Source organism: Eumetopias jubatus, unplaced genomic scaffold (genome assembly GCF_037043125.1).
Source record: "Eumetopias jubatus isolate StellerSeaLion01/CBP00866 unplaced genomic scaffold, mEumJub1_p1.0 scaffold_13, whole genome shotgun sequence".
NCBI lineage: Eukaryota > Metazoa > Chordata > Mammalia > Carnivora > Otariidae > Eumetopias > Eumetopias jubatus.
In genome coordinates, this window is record NW_028274819.1 from 98,529,594 (window position 1) to 98,551,019 (window position 21,426).

Genomic DNA, 21,426 nt, shown 5'->3' on the forward strand with positions numbered 1-21,426 from the left:
ATTCACTGTAAGGAATGATGGGGAGATGGTTGGTGATGGACTAGCCTTGGTATAGCCCTGCCAAGCATCATCACTGGACGCCAAAAATCATGAAAGATTCCTAGCATTTATTTTTTAGTTTATTAATTTTTTTTTTTTTTTAGTAATCTGTACACTCAACAAGCACGAGCAGGGGGTGGAGAAGGGGGAGGGGGACAGGGAGCGAGCCCGCTGAGTAGGGAGCCCAACATGGGGCTTGATCCTAGGACCCCAAGATCATGACCTGAGCGGAAGTCAGACGTTTAACTGACCGAGCCACCCAGGCGCCCTGATAGGGTTCCCACTCTTAAGCAGCTTCCTGGTGAGTGGAAAAGCCAACATAAACAGCCAGCTAGACTGTAAGACAGAATGACATAAGTGCTAGAGATCTAAGTAACAAGTGGAAGGAAGAGCAATAGGACTAACACGGGAGACTTGTGTGAGAATGAACTGTGAAGCTCAAACTCATAACCCCGGGATCAAGAGTCGTATGCTCTTCTGACTGAGCCAGCCAGGCGCCCCTAGAATGTGGGTTTTTAATCATAAGGGGAGGAAAAGACATGCAATGAAGGGATGAAAGAACTCAGGGCCAGACCCCAGGAGGAAACTGTCACTGGGCAAAGCGGCTCGAGCTACAGAAGCAGATTATGTAAGAAGTTGTCTGGGTGCAAAGTTACACTATGCAGACTCTCCTCCCCAGGAACCCTTCTTCAGGAACCCTCCAACCTCCCAGGGATCTCAGCTCTCTGAGTTCTCGGACTTACTTCCTCAACTCCTCCGCGAAGCACTCGGTCCTGGGCAGCCAGACACTGCTTCACAGTTCAGTCTCACACGAGTCTCCCATGTTAGTCCTGCTACTCTTCCTTCCACTTGTTACTTAGCTCTGTAGCACTTATGTCATTCTGTCTTACAGTCTAGCTGGCTGTTTATGTTGGCTTTTCCCACTCACCAGGAAGCTGCTTAAGAGCGGGAACCCTAACAGGGCGCCTGGGTGGCTCGGTCAGTTAAACGTCTGACTTCCGCTCAGGTCATGATCTTGGGGTCCTAGGATCAAGCCCCATGTTGGGCTCCCTACTCAGCGGGCTCGCTCCCTGTCCCCCTCCCCCTTCTCCACCCCCTGCTCATGCTCTCTCTCTCTCTCTCTTTCTCTCTCTCGGGCACCTGGGTGGCTCAGTTTGTTGGGTGTCTGCCTTCGGCTCAGGTCATGGTCCCAGGACCCTGGGATCTAGCCCGCATTAGGCTCCCTGCTCAGCGGGGAGCCTGCTTCTCCCTCTCCCTCTGCCTGTCACTCCCCCTGCTTGTGCTCACGTGTGCGCTCTCTCTCAAATAAATAAATAAAATCTTTTAAAAATATATATAAAATCTTAAAAAAAAAAAGAGTGGGAACCCTCTCGGGGGCACCTGGGTGGCTCAGTCTAAGTCTTGGTTTTGGCTCAGGTAATGATCTCAGGGTTGGGGGACTGAACCCCCTGTCAGGCTCTATGCTCAGTGTGGAGTCTGCTTGGGATTCTCTCCCTCTCCGTCTGCCCCTCCCCCCAGAATAAAATAAATAAATAAAATATTTTAATAAAAGAGCGGGGACCCTGTCACACTCATCTATTTCCTCATATTCAACCAAGGTGCTTTAATATGCTAAAGCAGACGCTCTGAGGGGAAAAAGTGCATTTATATCACTTTGTCCCCACAGTACTTAAGAATTTCCCACGAACATAGTAGGGATTAGTAAATTCTTGTAATTTTAAGAAGTCTAACAAGATATTCCATTATGCATGCCAACACTAGGAATTTCTATATTGTTTGCATCTTTTGAAAGCTCATGTTATCTCAGTGGAATGGGAGATCTTGGGGCATGCTTTCAGCTAAGAACTTTTTTTTTTTTAAGATTTTACTTATTTATTTGGGGCACCTGGGTGGCTCAGTCAGTGAAGGGTCTGCCTTTGACTCAGGTCGTGATCCCAGGGTCCTTGGATGGAGCCTCGTGGCGGGCGAGCCAGGCTCCCTGCTCAGCAGGGAGCTTGCTTCTCCCTCTCCCTCTGTCCCTTCCCCTGCTTGTGCTCTCTCTCTCTCAAATAAATAAATAGAATCTTAAAAAAAAAGATTTTATTTATTTGACAGAGAGAGAGGGAACACAAGCGGGAGGGGGTGGGGGGAGGGAGAAGCAGGCCCCCCCCTGCTGAGCAGGGAGCCTGATGTGGGGCTTGATCCCAGGACCCTGGGACCATGACCCCAGCCAAAGGCAGACTCTTAATGACTGAGCCGCCCATGTACCCCTCAGCTAACAACTTTTGATACACTGATAGGGGAGAGGCAGAAAGAAAAGGAAAAAGTAACTTAACTGCCTGGAAAGAGACACAGATAGGGTCCTGCAAGTTTCGTTGCCCCAGACTATCCAAAGCTGTCTCATGGACTTCTTAGGCACTGTAAAACATTTTGGGGACAGGCTTTGACAGGCAATCCAACTTAACAATAGATTGGCTTTGCTCACTGGGAGGCACTCAGGGCCTCCTAGTAGGAGACACGCATCTCAGATATTGTCTACCCAGCCCAAGAAACCAGCAGAAGCCACTGACAACTCACCGGATCTGTGAGTTCTAGAACCAGCTTTAGCATTCAGGCAAATGTTTTGAATTTTTACCAGGAAAGGCACAAAATTTCAAGCGTGGCCAAGTCCTGTGTTTGTTTCTCCTAATTAGTCTGATCATCACCTGGGCATTTACCATCATGGGAACAAAAATATTGTAATGCCAGTACCCCAGTAATCATGTTCTGATGGTAACATGCATATTGGATGAGGAATCCCTAGTGTCTTGTCTTTGAACAAGTCCCTTCCCAACCCTGTTCCAGTGGGGGTTGTACGGGGGGTGGGGGGTGGCTAATGATCTGTGGAGAAGAGTCAGAGGTTCCCAATGACAGGTTGGGAAGGATAATAAAGAAGGAAATAGATACACTGTCCCTCCAACCTCCAGGGAGTCTCAGCCTGCTCCTGATCAACAAGATAACTGAATGCTGCCTCCTCTGAGGCTCCCACAAGCTCCTCCTTTCCACCTGCTCCTGGAGTCTCACTTCCCCTACTTGGGAGGCCCTTCCACTCTTGCCACCTACTGAAATCTTTGGAGATGCTACTCACCTCCCCTGATCACAACTAATTGCTCTTTCCATGTGCTCCTATTGCCATTTGTCCCTCTTTAAGACCCAGACTTACTGTGTGGGATGATACCTTGTATACAGATATCTCTGTGTCAGCCCCATGGGAATACCCTGTGGAGTAGAAAACACTTGCTTCTAGAGAGTTTCCAAGTCTGAGGCACAAATGCATGTACGCATGCGCGCGCGCACCCACCCCCCCCCCCCCCGGGCAAAAACGATACCAGTGGGATAATAAGTACTGAAAATCTGGTGGAATACTATCAAGTATGTTACTGGGATTACTTTATGTATATTAAGTATATTTCATACATATTTGGGTTTTGTTGCTAATTAGAGCTGCTTTCAAGTAGAAGGGACATTTCACACCTGGTTTTGAGAGACAGGAGAGACCATCTTTGGCCTGAAAAGAGTCAACCTGACCCTGACTCCTGGAGCATGCCATTTTCGAGAGTGGACAAAGTGAGGAGATACTTGAGTTGTCTCTGTAGTCCCTGGTGGTGGTTTCCTCTCTGTGGAACGTAAATCATTTTCTACTGAGAGCCGGCTGGTGAATGAAAGGGAATGAAGCTGGTGAACTGTTATTTGCAAGGACACAGGTGCCAAGCCAAAGGCACTATAACCAGAGGAAGAAGCCTGACTGCGAGTTTCTCAGGCCCACAGAAGCCACGTGCGGGGCTGAGTCTTCTGCTTCCTTAGCTCTTTCCAGCGGTTTGGGAGCTTGGCACAATGGAGGACCAAGGAAAGTCAAGTCCCACGTTAAATCCAAGACGGGAGGGCACTCCCTGCGCCTTCAGCGGTGAAGTGCCCCGCTGGGTTGCCCGGCAACTACTGCTACTGCGGGGGCAGAAGGCGGTGCGATGATGAAGGCAAAGTACCTGAATCAAGGACAAGAAAACATGGAGTGGGAGGAGTGGGAGGGACTTTTCAAGTGCCTAGGCTTTAGAATTTACAGCAGCTTCCGAACTGTAGCTGCGTTCCCGGGAACTAAGCTGCGTTTATCTCGACTTCCGACTAGGTTGGCAACAGGTTTTCTTCCCGCAGCGGGGGAGCGGCTCCTCATCCTCATCCCTCCTGCCCTCCCCGTTGCCTCCAGGAACCATCTTCCCGGCTCCAGGGGCTCCCCAGAGGAAACGCGGGGTACTGGCCCTTTAAACGAGACCGGCTGCGGCCCGCGGACCTAAAACTGACGTGGAACCAAGAGTAAGCGGCGTCAGACACGTGGGACAAGGAGGTGTTCATCTTGGAACCGGGCAAGGCGTTTTTCCGCTTTGGGCTTTACATCTTTAATACGGCGTTAGGAAAGTATCCGCTTTTGTTTGTCTGTCTTTAATTGTTTTGCCACTACCCTCGTGTTGAAAACTCTCAAATAAAGGACGCAGTTTAAAGGAACATTTGTGTCCCCCGCTCTACGTGCCTGTATTAAAAATGGCCGCCGCCGCCTTCCACGACGCTGGTTGCTCTGCGAACAAGATCCGGGAGGAAACCAGTGGGTATGCAAGTGCAGTGGGGGCAGCGCCGAGGTTGCGCTGTTAGAGGCTCGCGCGAGTCCGGAGGACGGCTCAAGTCAGAGTTGTTGGGTTTCGCTCAGGCTGTTGTGGGAAGACCCAGCCTGTGGGGAGCGGCAACTCCTCCCTGCTGGGGGCCCAGGGCTTCTGCCCATTTTGTCCATTAGCTGAGGAGGTGGCCGAGCGGGGCCCCTGGCTGGTCATCATGTGGGCCTTCCCGGAGTTGCCAATGCCGCTGCTGGTGAACTTGATCGGCTCGCTGCTGGGATTTGTGGCCACGGTCACCCTCATCCCCGCCTTCCGTGGCCACTTCATCGCCGCGCACCTCTGTGGCCAGGACCTCAACAAAACCGGCCGGCAGCAAATGTGAGCGGTGGCACCCGGGTCCCGGGTGGGACGCAAGGGCAGAGGAAGGGGCCGGCAGGACAAGGGCGGGAACTGGGGTGCCTGACCCGGCGGAGAAGGAGCCCTAACTCCGCAGACAGCTCCGGGCTCTGGGAGATGAAGGGCAGCACTGGCTAACATTGGGAAGGGATGTTGTGGTTGAGGGGACCCTCAGGTGCATCGGGGACTCCAGCACTGGTGCCCTTCCCCACCCCACCCCCTTTCCCCATTAGATGGCTGTAGTGCCTGCCCTAGTGAGTGACCACGCCCCCTTTCCTCTCCCTCCGCCCCCTCCCTTTGCTGCTGGGCCACAGCCCAGAGTCCCAGGGAGTGATCAGCGGTGCTGTTTTCCTTATCATCCTCTTCTGCTTCATCCCTTTCCCTTTCCTGAACTGCTTTATGGAGGAACGGTGTAAAGCCTTCCCGCACCATGAAGTAAGTGGGTGAGTGGGGGAGGTTGCTTGTGGCCGGGGTCTGGGAGCTACCTGAGAGAGTTCGGGTTATTTGGGTTTGGGTGGAGGGGCTGAGAATCCAGCGAAAAGACAGGTATTTTTGAAAGGTGAGGTGGGCGTAGGCTTGAGCTGTGACCTGCCCGAGCCTCCCCCAGTTTGTGGCCCTGATAGGTGCGCTCCTTGCCATCTGCTGCATGATTTTCCTGGGCTTTGCGGACGATGTACTGAATCTGCGCTGGCGCCATAAGCTGCTGCTGCCTACAGCTGCCTCACTACCTCTTCTCATGGTCTATTTCACCAACTTTGGCAACACGACCATTGTGGTGCCCAAGCCTTTCCGGCCGATTCTTGGCCTGCATCTGGACTTGGGTGAGTAGCCCTGCCACCACGGCCCCTGTGGCCCCTACTTCAGGGCACCCTTACCCTGGGAGATATCTAGCAGAGCATCATTCCTGGTGCTCCAGATTCTCCTCCAAGTGTCCCTGACTTGTCCCTGTGTCTTCTCAGATCCTTTCTGTTGGTCCTTCGTCTGATCCTCTGTCCCCACCACTTTTCTCAACAGAATATCCTTGAGTCCTCATTTCAATGGTACACACTTTTTACTGTCTTCTTCCCCCAGGGATCCTGTACTACGTCTACATGGGGCTGCTGGCAGTGTTCTGTACCAATGCCATCAATATCCTAGCAGGAATTAATGGCCTAGAGGCTGGCCAGTCACTGGTCATTGCTGCTTCCATCATCGTCTTTAATCTGGTGGAGCTGGAAGGTAGGTGGGATTAAGAGGAGGGAGAGAAGAGAAGTCTGAGTGTTAAGGAAGTTGCCTGATACTGGCTTTGGGGAGTTTGGGGGGGGAAAAAAACGATATATTAAGATTTATTAAATGTAAGAAAGAAAAATAGCAAGCCCTGTCATTTTTAGCTGGATTGGCACTAATAGGTAGGCCATGGTCTTCTATGGAACAGAAACAATTTCACAGAACTTCCAAGTCAGACAGGGTCACTCTATGACCACTATAGAGTAAAACCAGTCCGGGTAGAACCGCATTTTGTGCATCCCTCAAAAATGACTAAGGTCTCCCTCTTCTGGCTGACGTGAGCAATTGCTGCTTCCTTCTGATAACTCAGTTCCTCCTACTTTTTAGATGAAACTAAGATGCTCAGTCACAGAATTACTTCGACTGACTGCACCCAGTCTAGGGCAAAACTCCACCTCCTTGCTTTCTCCCCAGAACTACTTAAAACAAATCCTATAACACATCCTCCTAATATTCCCTTACTAAGGCATCTCATGGTTGCCTATGATGTGTGGTCTCCAGTGTCTCCCTTGTTACAAGTCAGTAAACCCAGCTTTGACTGCTTGTGTGTTTCTGGTGGTCTTTGGCTGATAAGCATTGATATCAGTGTTTATTAAAACTAACCACTTTAGTGAGCATTATCTCATTTAAACTTTGTAACATGTGGCAGGGGTTCTCGTGAACTGTATTTTATAGTTGAGGAAACTGAGGGCTAGAGAATTTAAATGTGTCATGATTGAGGTCACACAGGAAGTAAATCTGGTATTTAAACCTAGGTCTGACTGATCTAAACCAAATTGAAGACAGTAACTCATTTAGGAAGGGTTCGTGAATGAGGTGGAATATTAGGAATTGCCTGGGTGACACAAAAAGGGTGGTGAGTTCTTGAATGTGACTTGGAAGAGGTGGGGAGTACAGCTTGGGACAGAACTTAGAGACAAAAATAGGACCCAGGTATGCAAGGGAAGCACCTATCAACTTTTCCTTTTTTCTTTTTCCCTTGCTTCCAAAGGTGATTATCGGGATGATCATGTCTTTTCCCTCTACTTCATGATACCCTTTTTTTTCACCACCTTGGGATTGCTCTACCATAACTGGTAAGTGGGCCTGTGGCTAGGGGGATAACTATGTGATCATAGAATGAGTATGGTCCTGGTCATGACCCAACTCCTGGAGAGGCTTAAACCTGTGCACACCTATGTTGAGTGTTTTCTGGGTCTCCAGTTGGTAATATTCTTCAATTGCTTTCTGCCCAGTCGCAGTTAGGGACGAGTGCTGTGGAGCCCCCAGGAAGAGATGAATGCAGGGCCTTGGGTCCTAGACAGTTGCTGGAAGAGCCAGAGTCTCCTCTGGGCCAGAACTAGAGTCAGGGCTAGCCTAGGGCCCAGGAAGTGTAATGTAAGAGAAAAGATGGATAGTGCCTCCTGCCACTGGCTCAGATCCTCTCCCCCACACAGGTACCCGTCACGGGTGTTTGTGGGAGATACCTTCTGTTACTTTGCTGGCATGACCTTTGCCGTGGTGGGCATCTTGGGACACTTCAGCAAGACCATGCTACTCTTCTTCATGCCCCAGGTGTTCAACTTCCTCTACTCACTGCCTCAGCTCCTGCATATCATACCCTGCCCTCGCCACCGTATTCCCAGGTAGCCACTTTTGGGGCTTGAAAGGGACATCGCAGCTTTTTCACTTGGGATGCGTAAAGCCAGCCTTATACATCTGCTGTGCAAAGGGTGTGGGCCCAAAGAAGGGCTCTCTCCACATGGTTAGCCCTTACAAATTACAGAGCACATTCACCTACATAATCTAATCAGCTCTGATCACACAGTAGTAAGCAGAGCCAGAAATAGATCTTAGGTTGTTTGATGCCATGTTCAGTGCTCTTTCTATTAATTGACCGCAGTGAAGAGAGTTCTTGGAGTAGTGGCCCCGTCACATAAAGCTCTCTTCCCCCTGCAGACTCAATACCAAGACAGGCAAACTGGAGATGAGCTATTCCAAGTTCAAGACCAAGAACCTCTCTTTCTTGGGCACCTTTATTCTAAAGGTAACAGGGTAACAAGGAGGTAAGGCTCTAGGCCATCACTGGGAATTCAGGGACTGGGGATCCTGGGCCTGCATCAGATCCAAGGGGAGTTTGGAAGCATGAAGCAGATCCCCATTGCTGCAGCAGATTTGAAGTTCTCTCCACCTCTGGCCCCTCCAGGTAGCAGAGAGTCTCCAGCTAGTGACGGTGCGCCAGAGTGAGCATGAGGATGGTACCTTCACGGAGTGTAACAACATGACCCTCATCAACTTGCTCCTTAAGGTCGTCGGGCCCATGCATGAGAGAAACCTGACTCTGCTCCTGCTGCTGCTCCAGGTGTGGTCGGGGAAGGGCTCTACATACAGCTCCCTGTCTGCCTTTCTCCATGATTCTGACTCTAGTGTGTTTCTCGTCACAGATCCTTGGCAGTGCTGTCACCTTCTCCATTCGGTACCAGCTTGTCCGGCTCTTCTACGATGTCTGAGTCCCCTGGTCCTTGCCCTTTACTGCACAGTCTGCAGGGTTCCTGACTCAGGCCGACCTCTTTCCTGACCGGGAATGCCTCCTGGCCCAGGCCTCTCCCACCTCTTATTCTCCCCCAGATTTTGTACTTAGTGATTCCATTCCGCTGTGATTATTGACACCCTGGGCCTGTCTTGCCCTCTACTGACTGTTGATTGGACTTTGCCTGTGGCTTCCTTCAACTTGCCACTCTCCCTCTCCGTCCCGTCTCGTCTTTGCAGCCTCCTGAGGTGGGATACTGCCGCTTTTATGCAGTTATCCATGACTCGGACTCTCGAGGAATATGTTGGGCCTGGGGATAGAGCCCTTGCTGGGGATAGGGACACAGGCTCGAAAATCACTTGATATTTGACTATAAATTAAGTATTCTAATTAGTAAGAGCAGACTGGGGGGCCAGGTGCTCCCGGTGGTGACAATAAAGTGTTGTCTTTTTCTTATTGTTGTTCCTGTAGGTATATCTCCTATATGGGCATCTTAGGGTAGATTGGGAGGGTTGGTGGAGGCACCTCCTCCAAGAGGATGCCTATGCCTCTGCCCCCTCCTTTTTCTTTCAGTACAGCAGGCTCCTTGTAGCAAGAAGTGAACAGAAAGAACTGCGACCAGACAGAACATGTTGAATAAATACTGAAATCCTCATACTTCGGTGGCAGGGAGGGTCATAAGATTGGAGATACCTTTGTCGTGTGGGACAGAATTTGGGGGGGGGAATCCCATTTCTTCCCCTTTTCACTTTCCCTTTGCAGGATGGGAGGAGGGAGAAAGGCGAAGAGAGTGACCATACCTGGAAAGGGAGGCAGTGGCGCTGACCCCTTTCCTTTAAAAATCCTAAGCCCTCGCAGATTTCCCAGAGGCTCTAGACGTGGCTCAGACTCCACCCCCTTTGTCTTCCGGTTCTGGTCTCCCCCTGTAGCGTTTAAATCTGGCGCCCTTCACATGGATTGGCTACCTCGGGGAGTGGGTGGCTGGCTGCGTGCTACCGCTCCTCCTCGCCTTTTTCCCCGGGCAAAAGGTTTTCAAATTGGACCAATCGGCGGGCGCGCTCCCTCGGCCGTGGCGCGTCACGGAAGGGTTAACTGCAACCAACCGGAGGCGGGTATTCGAGAAAAGAGCCAATCAGGAGGGCGCGGAGGTGTGCCCTGGGGGCTTATAAGGGCAGCCCCTGGGCGCGCGCGGCAGCAGTTGGACTGCGGCGGGCAGCTCTCTTTTACCCCCCTTCGAGGCGTCCCTCTTCACTGCTCTTCTACCTCGCGCAGTATGTCGGGCCGCGGCAAGACTGGCGGCAAGGCCCGCGCCAAGGCCAAATCGCGCTCGTCGCGCGCCGGCCTCCAGTTCCCAGTGGGCCGCGTGCACCGGCTGCTGCGGAAGGGCCACTACGCCGAGCGGGTGGGCGCCGGCGCGCCGGTGTACCTGGCGGCGGTGCTCGAGTACCTCACCGCGGAGATCCTGGAGCTGGCGGGCAACGCGGCCCGCGACAACAAGAAGACGCGGATCATCCCCCGCCACCTGCAGCTGGCCATCCGCAACGACGAAGAGCTCAACAAGCTGCTGGGCGGCGTGACGATCGCCCAGGGAGGCGTCCTGCCCAACATCCAGGCCGTGTTACTGCCCAAGAAGACCAGCGCCACCGTGGGGCCGAAGGCGCCCGCGGGCGGCAAGAAGGCCACCCAGGCCTCTCAGGAGTACTGAGGGGCGCCCGCGCCGCAGCCGGCCCCCCATGCCATCACAAAGGCCCTTTTAAGGGCCACCACCGCCCTCACGGAAAGAGCTGAGCCACGTCGGGCTCGGGGCGGGCGGCCGCGGCGCTCGGCTCCCCCCCTCCCGCGTCGCCGCCGCCGCCGCCGCCCCTCCCCCGCGCGGGCTCGCCGGCCCTCGCTCCCGCTGCCGCCCGGCCGGGGGCCGGCCCCGCTCGCCTGGCGCAGAGGCCCGGGCGCCGCGGCGCCCGTGACTCAGCCGCCCGGGCCCCGGAACCGCGGATGGGCGGCGGGGAGGCCGCGGCGCCTCCTGGAAGAGCCGCTCGCCGCTCTGACGCAGGGCTGAGGTGCGCGCCGGGGCCGGGGTTCCGGCTTGGTGCTCGGGCCGAGACTCTCCAGACGCGGTGCGGGAAGAACGGATCACCGTTCGCCCCGGCGCCGCCCCCCCCCCCCCACTTCCCGCGGGTCCCGCCGTCTGCACCCGCGGGCCGGACGCTTCTGCGGGGACCGCCGCCCGGGCCGCGGCGGGGGAGGGGCCGGGCCCCGGCCTTGCGGGCCGTGGGGACCGCAGGAGGTGTGCGCGCTCCCGCGGTGACCGCAGCCGGGCCCTCGGGCCCCGCCGCTCGCCCCACTTCCCTTCCGGCGACTACTCCGCGGGCCACGCACCTCCCTCCGTACCAGCACCGGCCCGTTCGTCCCTGTCTGCACTGAGCCTCCGATTGCTTCGGAACTGGAATTTTGCAGCTACAACCCATCCAAGACTAGTACCTTACGTATTGGGGAGTTTCAGATGGACTAATTTTGTTTATTAAAGGATTGTTTTTTTTAAAAAAACGCAGTGTCTGTTGTCATTCTATAACAGTTGTAGCACTGACTTTGTAGACTCCTATCCTGAGGTGGGGGGGGTCGGCGGGGGGGCGGGGGAACTCTGATACATGGCCCACCTATCGAATACCCATACGGGTTAGCTGGAGAGGGATTAAGTCCTAGGTTTCTCCGATCACCGCTCTTCGCTGGGAGACCGTTTGTTGTTTGAAATGAGAACTGCTGTGGCAGGAACAAAGAACATTCCAGGAGAACTTTGCACAGAGGTCCCAGCCTCTGAAGTAAAGAGTACAGGCTTTGTGTCTGTCCTTATCTTTCCTGCAACCTCACCAAAAACAAAGTCACCTTCAGAGCTGGTTTATTAGTTGAGTTGGTTACATTCAAAGGCCGTGGCTTGAACTTTTTCTCTAAAGAGATGAAACCCCCACCTACTGCAGAGGCAAGGCACTCCCCACAGCCCCAAAGTGAGGTAAGTAAGTCTCTGACCTTGCAGTTCAATCCCTGGGGTAATCACTCACCAGGTAGCAGTGAGGATAGGGCACTGAGGGCTGGGAGGTAGGCACTGGACAATAGGACCCAGGCACCTGCGCCCCACAGACCAGTTAGTGGGCATCGTTAAGCTGCCGTGCAACATCCAGTATGTTCTTGGCTCCTTTGTTCAGCAACAAACTGGCCAAGCTGATGCCCAGGTTCTCAGCAGCCAGCTGGGCTTCTCGTGGAATGTTCCGGGCAGTGATCCCCACCAGCTGTGGATCATCCTCAGGGCCATCTTCATGCTAGGTGAGGGAAGGAGGTGGGATCTGGTGAGCACGAAAGAGGAGTTAACAGGCAGGTTTGTTTCTCACCCTCTCCCTCACTCTCCAGCTTTGGCACCTGGGCAGTGACACGGATGGTGGCCTGCATGGTCTCTTGCATGCTATCTGAGCCGTCTAGACTCCAGACTCCTCCAGTCAGGTACAGCTGGCAAAGAAAACGGGTTACCTCAGCATATTCTGAGAGCACTGCTTGGAAACCCGGGCTCTTTTTGCGGGCAACTCAAGATGCACAGGAACATGTCACGGTGCTCCCTTACCTGCCTTCCCACCCAACCTCCCCTGCTTACTTGCCCATCCTTCATGGCTGTATGCACTGCCACGGGCACACTGCAGCCTCCTTCCTGCAATGAGAAGTTCTCCCTGTGAACTACGGACTCAACACCACCGTGTGGCCAGAGCCCTCAGAGATACAGACACCTCTGAAGACAACGGAAACAGAGGCAGGGGCCCAGACCTGGGTCCTGTCCAAACATTCAAGAATGAGTTACCTCTCAATAAGAGCCTTAATATGAGAAATCTCCCGTCAACTATTCCCAACTCCTCAAGTCCCCACCCCTCCACAGGTGGAACATGGACCCTACCAGGTGCCTCAGGAAGGCTCGCTCGGCAATGCAGCGAAGCAGAGTCTCCGGATCATGCAACACACCCACCAGATCCAGCATGTCCTGGTCGTTGGCTCGGACTTCCACGCCCAGGGCCCCCTGATGGAAAAACAGCCTAAGACATCAGGCCTAATCTTTCCGCAACCACTGGAGGTGAGGACGGGAACCAGCCCACCTCCTCCTGCTCCCCAGGAAGGATCCCTTTTAGCCCAGAAGCCTCCCAAGGCCTGCCCTTCCTTAGAAATGTTTATGCCGGAAGAAGTAGATGCAGAAGGTTATGAGACCGGCTTTTTGGTTGAGAACAAAAGAAAGGGCACATCAACACATGGCTTCCCTGGTCAAACATACCTGACCCACAGCATACATGCATTCCTCTGGGTGTAGGATCTGCAGGGGCAGAACAGACAGTCAGAAGGGTGAAGATGAGGGTGCCCAAAAGCAGACAGTAGTGAGAGGGGGCTTCCCTATCACACAGAAAGCCTAGGTAGGCAAAAGTGGGAGTCTGGCCTTTGATCCCCTATCTTCCCAGCCTGGGACCCATGTCCAGCTTATACCGTTAGAGGCAGGATGTTCGGAAAGAGAATACAGGCAGGAGAAGGAGGAAGGTTAACTGGGGACGAACAGGGACAGCCCCTACCTGCCCCACCCGGTGCTGCCAACCCATGCGCTGCAGGCCAGCGGCGGCCAGGATGATGGCGCTGAACTCCTGCAGTTCATCCAGCTTCCGCAGCCGCGTGTTGAGGTTTCCCCGCTGTGCAGGGTTGCTAAGGACCACAAGCACTGGGCAGTCTGGAACCTCACACTGCTCCCCCTGCCTGAGTCTTTCCGTATCTAACAGCTCCCCTCTGGTCTTCTGCTTACTGATTACAGCTAACATTAACTTAATTACTCACACTTGATGGCTATACACCAGACACTGATTGAAAGTGCTTTACAGGGACGCCCAGGTGGCTCAGGCGACTAAGCGTCTGCCTTCGGCTCAGGTCATGATCCCAGGGCCCTGGGATGGAGCCCCGCATCGGGCTCCCTGCTCGGTGGGAAGCCTGCTTCTCTCTCTGCCTGCCGCTCCCCCTGCTGTGCTCTCTCTTTCTTTCTCTCTCTCTGGCAAATAAATAAAATCCTTAAAAATATAAAATAAAATAAAAATAAAGAAAAATAAAGTGCTTTACATACTCCTATTTAATTTTCACAACCCAGTGAGGTAGGTCTTCTAATTATTTCCATTTTACAGATGAGGAAGATGATACAGAGAAGTTAACTAACTTGCCCAAGGTTACCACACCTCTGAGAAGCATTCCCTGACCCCCCAAGTCTGTGCTTCTAGATGTTCTAGCTAGAAGCTTCCAGAGAATTCCCTACTTTGTGCACGGGAGTGCTAACACATACTATTTTGGAAAATTAGCTTTACAAAACATTTGATATGTTTAGAGTATCAAAATAGAATATGAAATAAAAATGGAAGCACCCTCCACCTCCCCCCCCTTCCCAAGTAATCACTGTTTAGTATCACTCTGTATTATCAATGCTCATTTGTTTCCAGAACAAAAATGTAAAACTCTATAAGCAAGGACAACGTTGGTCTTGCTCACCATTATCCCTAGTGCCAGGCACTCGCCTGGGGCTAAGAAAATATGAAAGGATTATGAATGGTTGGATGGATGGGTGGATGGATGAATAGGGCAGACACTGGAGGACAGACATTCCATTGGCCGGTGTCCACTTCCTCTGGAAGCTCGTTTTGCTCTCGTGACTCCCTGGACCCTCTGGACCCCGCCTTCCTCCTTGGCCACTGCCCCCTCCCTCCTCGGAAAGGATACAATGCTCTTGAACTCCAGGTGTGGGAACTTTCTCTGCAGCTGGGCTGCTCTCCGCAGGGAGCTGGTTCCCACCACACTGCTCAGAGAGAGGGTTTAAAATGAGATTTAGGGGCGCCTGGGTGGCTCAGTTGGTTAAGCAACTGCCTTCGGCTCAGGTCATGATCCTGGAGTCCCAGGATCGAGTCCCACATCGGGCTCCCTGCTCAGCAGGGAGTCTGCTTCTCCCTCTGACCCTCTTCCCTCTCGTGCTCTCTGCCTCTCATTCTCTCTCTCTCTCAAATAAATAAATAAATAAATCTTTTAAAAAAAAATTTAAAAAAAAAATGAGATTTAACCCGAGATTTCCTCCTCTCCCTCTCAGCCCTCCACCTTCTGTGCATGTCCCACCAGGATGCCTATCCAGGCCCCACTCACCTCTTCTCTGGCAAGGTTTCTAGGGTTTTCCCAACAAATTTTGGGTGAAAGACAACAGCATCATAGGGGTTCTCCCGCCTGGAAACAGAGGGAAAGTTAAAGAATGAGGAAGAGATCTCAGTGCAGGTCACTTCCAGGCTCTCTCCATAACCAACGAACTGGCATGTTCTCAGTTCCCTAGAGGCAGAGGGCAGAGTCCCAAAGGGAAAAGCAGAGGTTAACAGGATGCCTCCGCCTGCCCATGCCCAACTTGCACGGTTCTTACTTGCAGATGGCTCCAATGGTGAAGCCAGGAGGAAGCACAGTGGGCAGGTCCTTCAGGGAGTGAACAACCAGGTCCACTCTAGAGAGACAGAAGAGGGAGGCAAGGAGAAAGAATCCCAGCAGCAGGCCCCCACCCCTCCTCCACCTATGCCTGCCTCTACTTCAGTGGTCTGCTAGGAAGCGGGCCTGTCCAGGACCTCAGGACCCTGAGCCCTGCACCCTCCCTTCCCCCAGCCAATCCCGCCTTCCAGGCAGCCAGATCGCTCAGAACCAGGACACTCTCCTTTTCTGAGGCCTGAGAAACCCACATATGAGCCTCCCTCTAGCCTACCCAAAGGTTGAAGCCCCACAGTCTAGCTGATATCCAGGTCTGATGTGCACAGGGGTCCTAGCAAGAGATGAGTAAGAACTGTCTTTCACTTACTCATTCTTCTCCAGGGCATGTTCCAGCTCCTTGGTAAACAGGCTCTTCTCTCCAATCTGCCAGTCAAGAAAGAGCCTCAGAAGGGTGCCTGGGTGGCTCAGTCAGTTAAGCAGCTGCCTTCGGCTCAGGTAATGATCCTAGGGTCCTGGGATCGAGCCCCATGTTGGGCTCTCTGCTCAGGGAATCTGCTTCTCCCTCTCCCTCTGCCGCTCCCACCCACCATGCTCCCTCCCTCCCCCCCGCTTCAAATAAATAAATAAAATCTTTAAAAATAAAGAATAAGGGGCGCTTGGGTGGCTCAGTTGGTTAAGTGTCTGCCTTCCGCTCAGGCCATGATCCTCGGGTCCTGGGATCGAGCCCTGGGATCGAGCCCTGCATTGGGCTCTGTGCTGAGCGGGGAACCTGCTTCTCCCTCTGCCTCTGCCTTTCCCGTGTGTGCTCTCTCTCTCTTGCACTCTCTGTCTCTGTCTCTCAAATAAATAAATTCTTTAAAAATAACAATAAAAAAATAAAAATAAAAAAGAGCCCCAGAGTGAATCTCTTGGGGGGAGGAGAGAGGAGGGAGGGAAAAGGATGGGGGGGGAATATGTTACCTTAGAGAGCGCAGTATCAAGAATCTTGTCCCCTGTGGTGGACATAGCAACTGAGGAGAGAATCAATCAGGTGCTCATCGAGCAGCATTTCCTGAGCCCCTCCTGAGCCCAGCACTGTGCTAAGACTTCTGGTGGATACAGAGGCACATATACCCCAATCCCTGCCCTCTGGGAATGTAATGAGCTAGCAGGAAAACTAGACACACCAATAAAAAGACCCAAAGCAGAAGATGTTAAATGCCAGGCTGGCCCAGCGAGTCAGAGCTGTTAGTATTCAGAGGAGGAAATGGCCCTCCAAACTGGGGACAGCCAAGAATTCTCAGAGGCGGGGCGCCTGCATGGCTCAGTGCGTTAAGGTCTGCCTTCAGCTCAGGTCATGATCCTGGGGTCATGATCCCCTGCTCTGCGGGTGGGCCTGCTTCTCCCTCTCCCTCTGCCTGCCGCTCCCCCTGCTTGTGCTCTCTCTCTCACGTCAAATAAATAAATAAAATCTTAAAAAAAAAAAAAATTCTCAGAGGCAATGGGATGAAGCTTGGAGCCTAGGGAAAGCCAGAAATGCTGTGTTTGCCCCTCCGGGTGGGGAAGAGCTTCTTCCCATTAGCTTCCTTTCCTGTCCAGAAAACTCACCAATTTCGAATTGCAGACCTGGGTAGAAGGCTTTCAGCATTGCCACCACACTGTCTGTCTGTATGCGAGCCAGCTGGGGGCAAACATTCCGATTAGTGCTATCATTCCCTGGCACTGCCCTGAGCTCACACCCTCGGAGGGTTAGGGACCTACTGAAGGAACTGGAATTCAGAGAGGGGTTTGAATGCCCACCTAGGAAGGAGAGGGGTCTGGTCTGGGAGCCCTCTCCACCCCAACAGCTTGCCCAGACTCTCTCTCCACAGAATGCAATATGCCATTCTTCATGGGATTTAACACCCAGCCATCCCATTTACCTTCCATTTCTGAGGTCCTGGGAACTAACCCTCTGGGCCCCCCAACTTGTGATACCGTGAGCACAGAACTCTTCCCACAAACTTCCTCTGCCCGGTAACTGTACTCACCTGGCTCTTTCGGGTACCCACACGAATCACTCTCATATTTGGGCCGTTTTCTTCCTGCAGAAAAGAAATCCCCAAGTCACAGTCCCCTCTGTTCCTCGTGTTCCTCAACACCTTGTCCAAGAACCAGAATCAGTGGCTTGGAAGAAAAGAACCTCAGCCCCTGGCCTGCGGCCTGCTGAGCCTTGATGTGGGGAAATCCTCCAAGACTGGTCCCTTTACCTTCCTCAATACGTTCCGCCCTCCTCACAGATCCAGAGAAACAGAGACCTGAGGGAAGCGCTCGCAGGACCCGTGTTGCTCTTGCTTTAATAACTGGATGCTGAGCCCTGAGGCCCATCCTGGCTAAGGCTGGGGGAGTGCTGCACAGAGCCGGGTGGGTAAAGAGATAAGGCCCATCAGCCTGGCTACAGGGAGGGTGGGTCCCGCAGCAGACAGGGGCAGGGCAGCTGGGGCCATAAGAGAACAGGCGCTGAGTCACCAAGGACAAGTTCAGGATCCACAATACAGCAGGCACTGGTGTGTTGTCACCTGGCTGCCAACGCTACCCCACAGATACCACACCATGGATCCCTAACCCGGCGGGAATATATATAAAGGACCGCGGTCAACAGATCCTACATAGAGTCCTGCCCAGCCTCTTGGCAAGCTGACCTTTAGCACAGCATCTCATCAGTATCTGTTCATCTATAAAATGAAGAGGTTGGGACTCCAGTATTTTCTGCCTCAGATGTTCTCCGAGACTTAAAAGGCTAAGCTGCCTAACATCCATTCCCCTAGAGTGCCGCCTCTGGTCTCACCCACCAGAAATATCGGAACGTCGTTGACCAAGCTAGGAACTCAAAGGGACAAACCTCTTCCTCCTGCCAGGGCACGCTGGACAAAAGTGTTCAGTGCCACGCAGGGAGAAATGCGTTCCTCACTCTGAGGTCCTATCTCTTTCTAGATCAGAGAGTAGCCACCGTACATTATGTCAACTTTCCCCATTCTGAGATCTTCATCCCATGGAGTTGTTTTGCAGGCAAGCCTCTGGGTCCTCTGTTGTTGGAGGATGTGACAGCTGGCTGCTCCTGGACCCTAGTCTACTGCATTGCTATCAGTTCTCCCATAAATAAACCCTAGGGACCCTGAGCAAATTAGGCCAGGCCTAAAATGCTAAACATGGCCACTAAAATTCTGGGCACTGGGAGCCCACAGAAAGGAATCTAAGGTCCCAGAAACTGCTAGGTTCACACAATCCCTTAATTGCATCGATTCTGCACAGCATATTTTATTCCATTAAAAAATATTTACTGAACATGTACATGCTGGAACTATTGCTTTTAATCTTCATGAAAACCCTATCAGGTAGACGGGGCAGGTATCTCCGGGACCATGTTACAGAAGCGACTAAGAAGTGAAATGACTTGCCCAGAATCACACAGCTAATAATGGGAAAAGAGCTGGAGCCAGAATCCAGATTTTCCTACTCCTAGTCCAGTGCTCAAGAATGTCTGTAATGGCAAAAAATCCCTCTCCTCCCCAGCAGGCTGAACTTCGGAGATAAGCAGCTGCCCCATCTCTTTCTTATCTCGCGCTGGCAGTGGCCTCCACTGGCTGTAATTTGCATCTACACAAGCCCAGAGCTCGGGCGGCCAACTAGGGACCAGACTCAAGGGTGGCGCCCCACCCACCATAGTAATCCAAAGGTGTGTCTCAGTTGGGGACCTTGAGAGTAGGCTGGGGCTGGGTGACCGCTAAAAGGGAAAAAGGGGAGAAGGCGCACTTTCAAGATGTTTGTGTGCAGTTGGAGGATTTGGGGGTTCGCTCTCTCAGGATCCAAAGTGGGACATATTCCCAAGGTGGCCGAATCCCGCCTCGGCCCTGTCTCGTGTGAAAGGATCCCGGGAATAGCACCTTGTCTGGTGGAGACGAACTTTCCTGGGCTGGGTCATTAAATCTAGGGCCGTGGGTGCCAAGGCACGGCGGACCCCCACCCAGATCCCCGCAGGGATGGGGGTTCCGTTCCAGACAATCCCTCCACTCTTAAGCCCGCCCCCATCACTCACACAGTTCCCCTGTCCTTCCTAAGGGCAACCGAGCTACTGCCGCTTTAAAAACTGTTTTGACCAAAAAAAAAAAAAAACGACGGATAGTCGCTCCGACCAATAGACGACGGAGGGTGGCAACCTGGAGCCAATCGTTGAGCCGCCACTCCGGAACGCCGAAGTTGCGAGAGTCCCCGGCTCAGTACTCACCGCCGTCGCGGCCCCGTTGCCGTTGCCAGACATGGCTGTGCTCGGGAGATAGGTCCGGGGGCTGCCGCCGAGGTCCCCCGGGGAGCCGGGGGAGCCGGAGGGCCCGGCCAGCGGGTGCACGCGGGTCCGAGCTCCTCCTGCAGCCGCAGACTCAGGGCTCTGCGTCACTTCCGGCACCCGCCCTCGGGGAGGACCACCCTCGGGGCGGGAATTGGAACGTTGCGACAGAGACCTTACCCTTCTGTTCCCGCCCCTATTCCCCCGGGCTGGTGGGGACGCTGGGTTCCCGTCCTCCCCAGTCTTCCTGGCTTGAGACCCGGGGCTTACTGTTCATTTATTTTACATAAACCTCGTTTTGAAGCAAGAATAATGATGGTGAGTGACTAAGATTTGCTCCCCAGATTCACCCACAGAGCAAACTCTGCAGTCCCCCGACCACCACCCAAAAGGCTAGTCAAGCCAGTTAGCCCTGCCCAAGCGGAAAAGAATATCAACCCTAAAATGCTGCGTTGGAAGTAAAGCGTCCTTGAGCCACGTCCACGCTCCTTCGGCTGGATTCCACACCTTCACATAAGATGATACTCCAGAAAGTTGGCAACCCAGACTTGTACAGCTTTTTCCCCTTAGCTGTGGCACAATTAGTGCAACTTAGGTGGAGCTTCCCTGGCTCCGTTAAAACAGCTCCGCTACAACCCTGAAGTAGGCAACATTCCTACTTTTTAATCGACGAAACTGGTTCAGAGATCAAAGGTCATGCCTAAAGACAAATAACTGAAGTGTGAGTCCCAACAATTATGTTAGTGGAAACAAGTGTGTCAGGAAAAGTGCTTTATCCACTAACAGTATTAATAACCATGTATTGAGCACCCACGTGCTAACCACTATCAAAAGAACTAGACACCCGGGGCGCCTGGGTGGCTCAGTCGTTAAGCATCTGCCTTCGTCTCAGGTCATGATCCCAGGGTCCTGGGATGGAGCCCCGCATCAGGCTCCCTGCTGGGCGGGAAGCCTGCTTCTCCCTCTCCCTCTCCCACTCCCACTGCTTGTGTTCCCTCTCTCGCATCAGGCTCCCCGCTGGGCGGGAAGCCTGCTTCTCCCTCTCCCTCTCCCTCTCCCGCTCCCACTGCTTGTGTTCCCTCTCTCGCTGTGTCTGTCAAATAAATAAAATCTTTAAAAAAAAAAAAAAAACTAGATACCCGTTTGCTCCTTCAGCCTTCGTACAACAGCTGTACAAGGAAGGTGTTCTCATTCCTGACGTACAGATGAAGAAACAGGCTCAGAGGAGGTAAGAGATCCCCTAATCAAACTAGGATTCAAACTCGGGTCACCTGACCCAAAGTCTGTATTTTTAGCCATGATAAATATAGTGGACTCTGCCTTTCCTAAATACTACCTAAGCACAATGTCCAAGTTACTTTCTTGGGCTAAGCAACCCCATAGGAGCAATTTTCCTTTTTAAAAAATTTTTTAAGTAGGCTCCATGCTGGGCTTGGAGCACAATGCAGGGTTTGGCCTCATAACCCTGAGATCGAGATCTGAGCTGAAACCAAGAGTCGGATGCTTAACCAACTGAGCCACTCAGGTGCCCCAGAGCAATTTTCTGACAGGCAGTGTAACCCAAATAATAGGCAGACACCTGGCAACACAAACTTCAGCTTGCAACTTTGAAGAGGTAAACAAAATGTTTCAGTGAAGGCCCCTTTATCCTGTTTATCATCCGATACTAAATCCAGCAAGACACCAATCTACCATTGTGCAGGCCTAAACCCTAGGATCCCCACCAGTCTGCCTTCTGCTTGAATATGCTGTTCCAACAAGAGCCATAGAGACCAGCCAGACTGCAGAGCAGA

At 52.8% G+C, this 21,426-nt stretch overlaps 3 protein-coding genes across 5 annotated transcripts; 2 read left to right on the forward strand and 1 right to left on the reverse strand.

The window, feature by feature from the left end:
- Positions 1-4,664: 4,664 nt before the first annotated feature.
- DPAGT1 (dolichyl-phosphate N-acetylglucosaminephosphotransferase 1) lies at positions 4,665-9,285 on the forward strand. The gene is made up of 9 exons (XM_028106039.2): positions 4,665-5,036; positions 5,369-5,489; positions 5,662-5,875; positions 6,126-6,272; positions 7,312-7,396; positions 7,757-7,945; positions 8,259-8,346; positions 8,506-8,661; positions 8,744-9,285. The coding sequence occupies exons 1-9, from the start codon at positions 4,876-4,878 to the stop codon at positions 8,807-8,809; spliced, it is 1,227 nt and encodes a 408-aa protein (XP_027961840.2). The 5' UTR covers positions 4,665-4,875; the 3' UTR covers positions 8,810-9,285.
- Positions 9,286-10,011: 726 nt separating this feature from the next.
- Positions 10,012-11,373, forward strand: H2AX (H2A.X variant histone). The gene has a single exon (XM_028105853.2). It carries the CDS (start codon positions 10,103-10,105, stop codon positions 10,532-10,534), a length of 432 nt encoding a protein of 143 aa, XP_027961654.1. The 5' UTR covers positions 10,012-10,102; the 3' UTR covers positions 10,535-11,373.
- A 332-nt stretch (positions 11,374-11,705) lies between these two features.
- Positions 11,706-19,748, reverse strand: HMBS (hydroxymethylbilane synthase). Of its 3 annotated transcripts, none has more exons than XM_028105999.2 (14): positions 19,577-19,748; positions 17,343-17,396; positions 16,921-16,993; positions 16,294-16,343; positions 15,701-15,756; positions 15,278-15,355; positions 15,013-15,090; positions 14,599-14,674; positions 13,419-13,532; positions 13,130-13,168; positions 12,761-12,880; positions 12,467-12,520; positions 12,238-12,324; positions 11,706-12,140 (listed from the first exon to the last, which is right to left on the reverse strand). In XM_028105999.2, the coding sequence occupies exons 1-14, from the start codon at positions 19,607-19,609 to the stop codon at positions 11,967-11,969; spliced, it is 1,086 nt and encodes a 361-aa protein (XP_027961800.1). In that variant the 5' UTR covers positions 19,610-19,748; the 3' UTR covers positions 11,706-11,966. The 3 variants fall into 3 exon arrangements, with proteins under 3 accessions (XP_027961800.1, XP_027961802.1, XP_087874307.1); XM_028106001.1 differs by lacking the exon at positions 19,577-19,748 and adding an exon at positions 17,562-17,701; XM_088018181.1 differs by lacking the exon at positions 19,577-19,748 and adding an exon at positions 17,610-17,675.
- Between the last annotated feature and the right edge of the window lie 1,678 nt (positions 19,749-21,426).

Bases quoted from the DNA above. Each gene is read 5' to 3' on its own strand.
- DPAGT1 (XM_028106039.2), top strand. From the start codon at position 4,876: ATGTGGGCCTTCCCGGAGTTGCCAATGCCGCTGCTGGTGAACTTGATC. The intron at 7,946-8,258 runs GTAGCCACTTTT...TTCCCCCTGCAG, and splicing joins CCTCGCCACCGTATTCCCAG to ACTCAATACCAAGACAGGCA. The intron at 8,662-8,743 runs GTGTGGTCGGGG...TTCTCGTCACAG, and splicing joins TGCTCCTGCTGCTGCTCCAG to ATCCTTGGCAGTGCTGTCAC.
- H2AX (XM_028105853.2), top strand. From the start codon at position 10,103: ATGTCGGGCCGCGGCAAGACTGGCGGCAAGGCCCGCGCCAAGGCCAAA.
- HMBS (XM_028105999.2), bottom strand. From the start codon at position 19,609: ATGTCTGGCAACGGCAACGGGGCCGCGACGGCG. The intron at 15,091-15,277 runs GTAAGAACCGTG...CTCTGTTTCCAG, and splicing joins ACCATTGGAGCCATCTGCAA to GCGGGAGAACCCCTATGATG. The intron at 13,533-14,598 runs GTATCCTTTCCG...AACCCTGCACAG, and splicing joins ACCTGGAGTTCAAGAGCATT to CGGGGAAACCTCAACACGCG.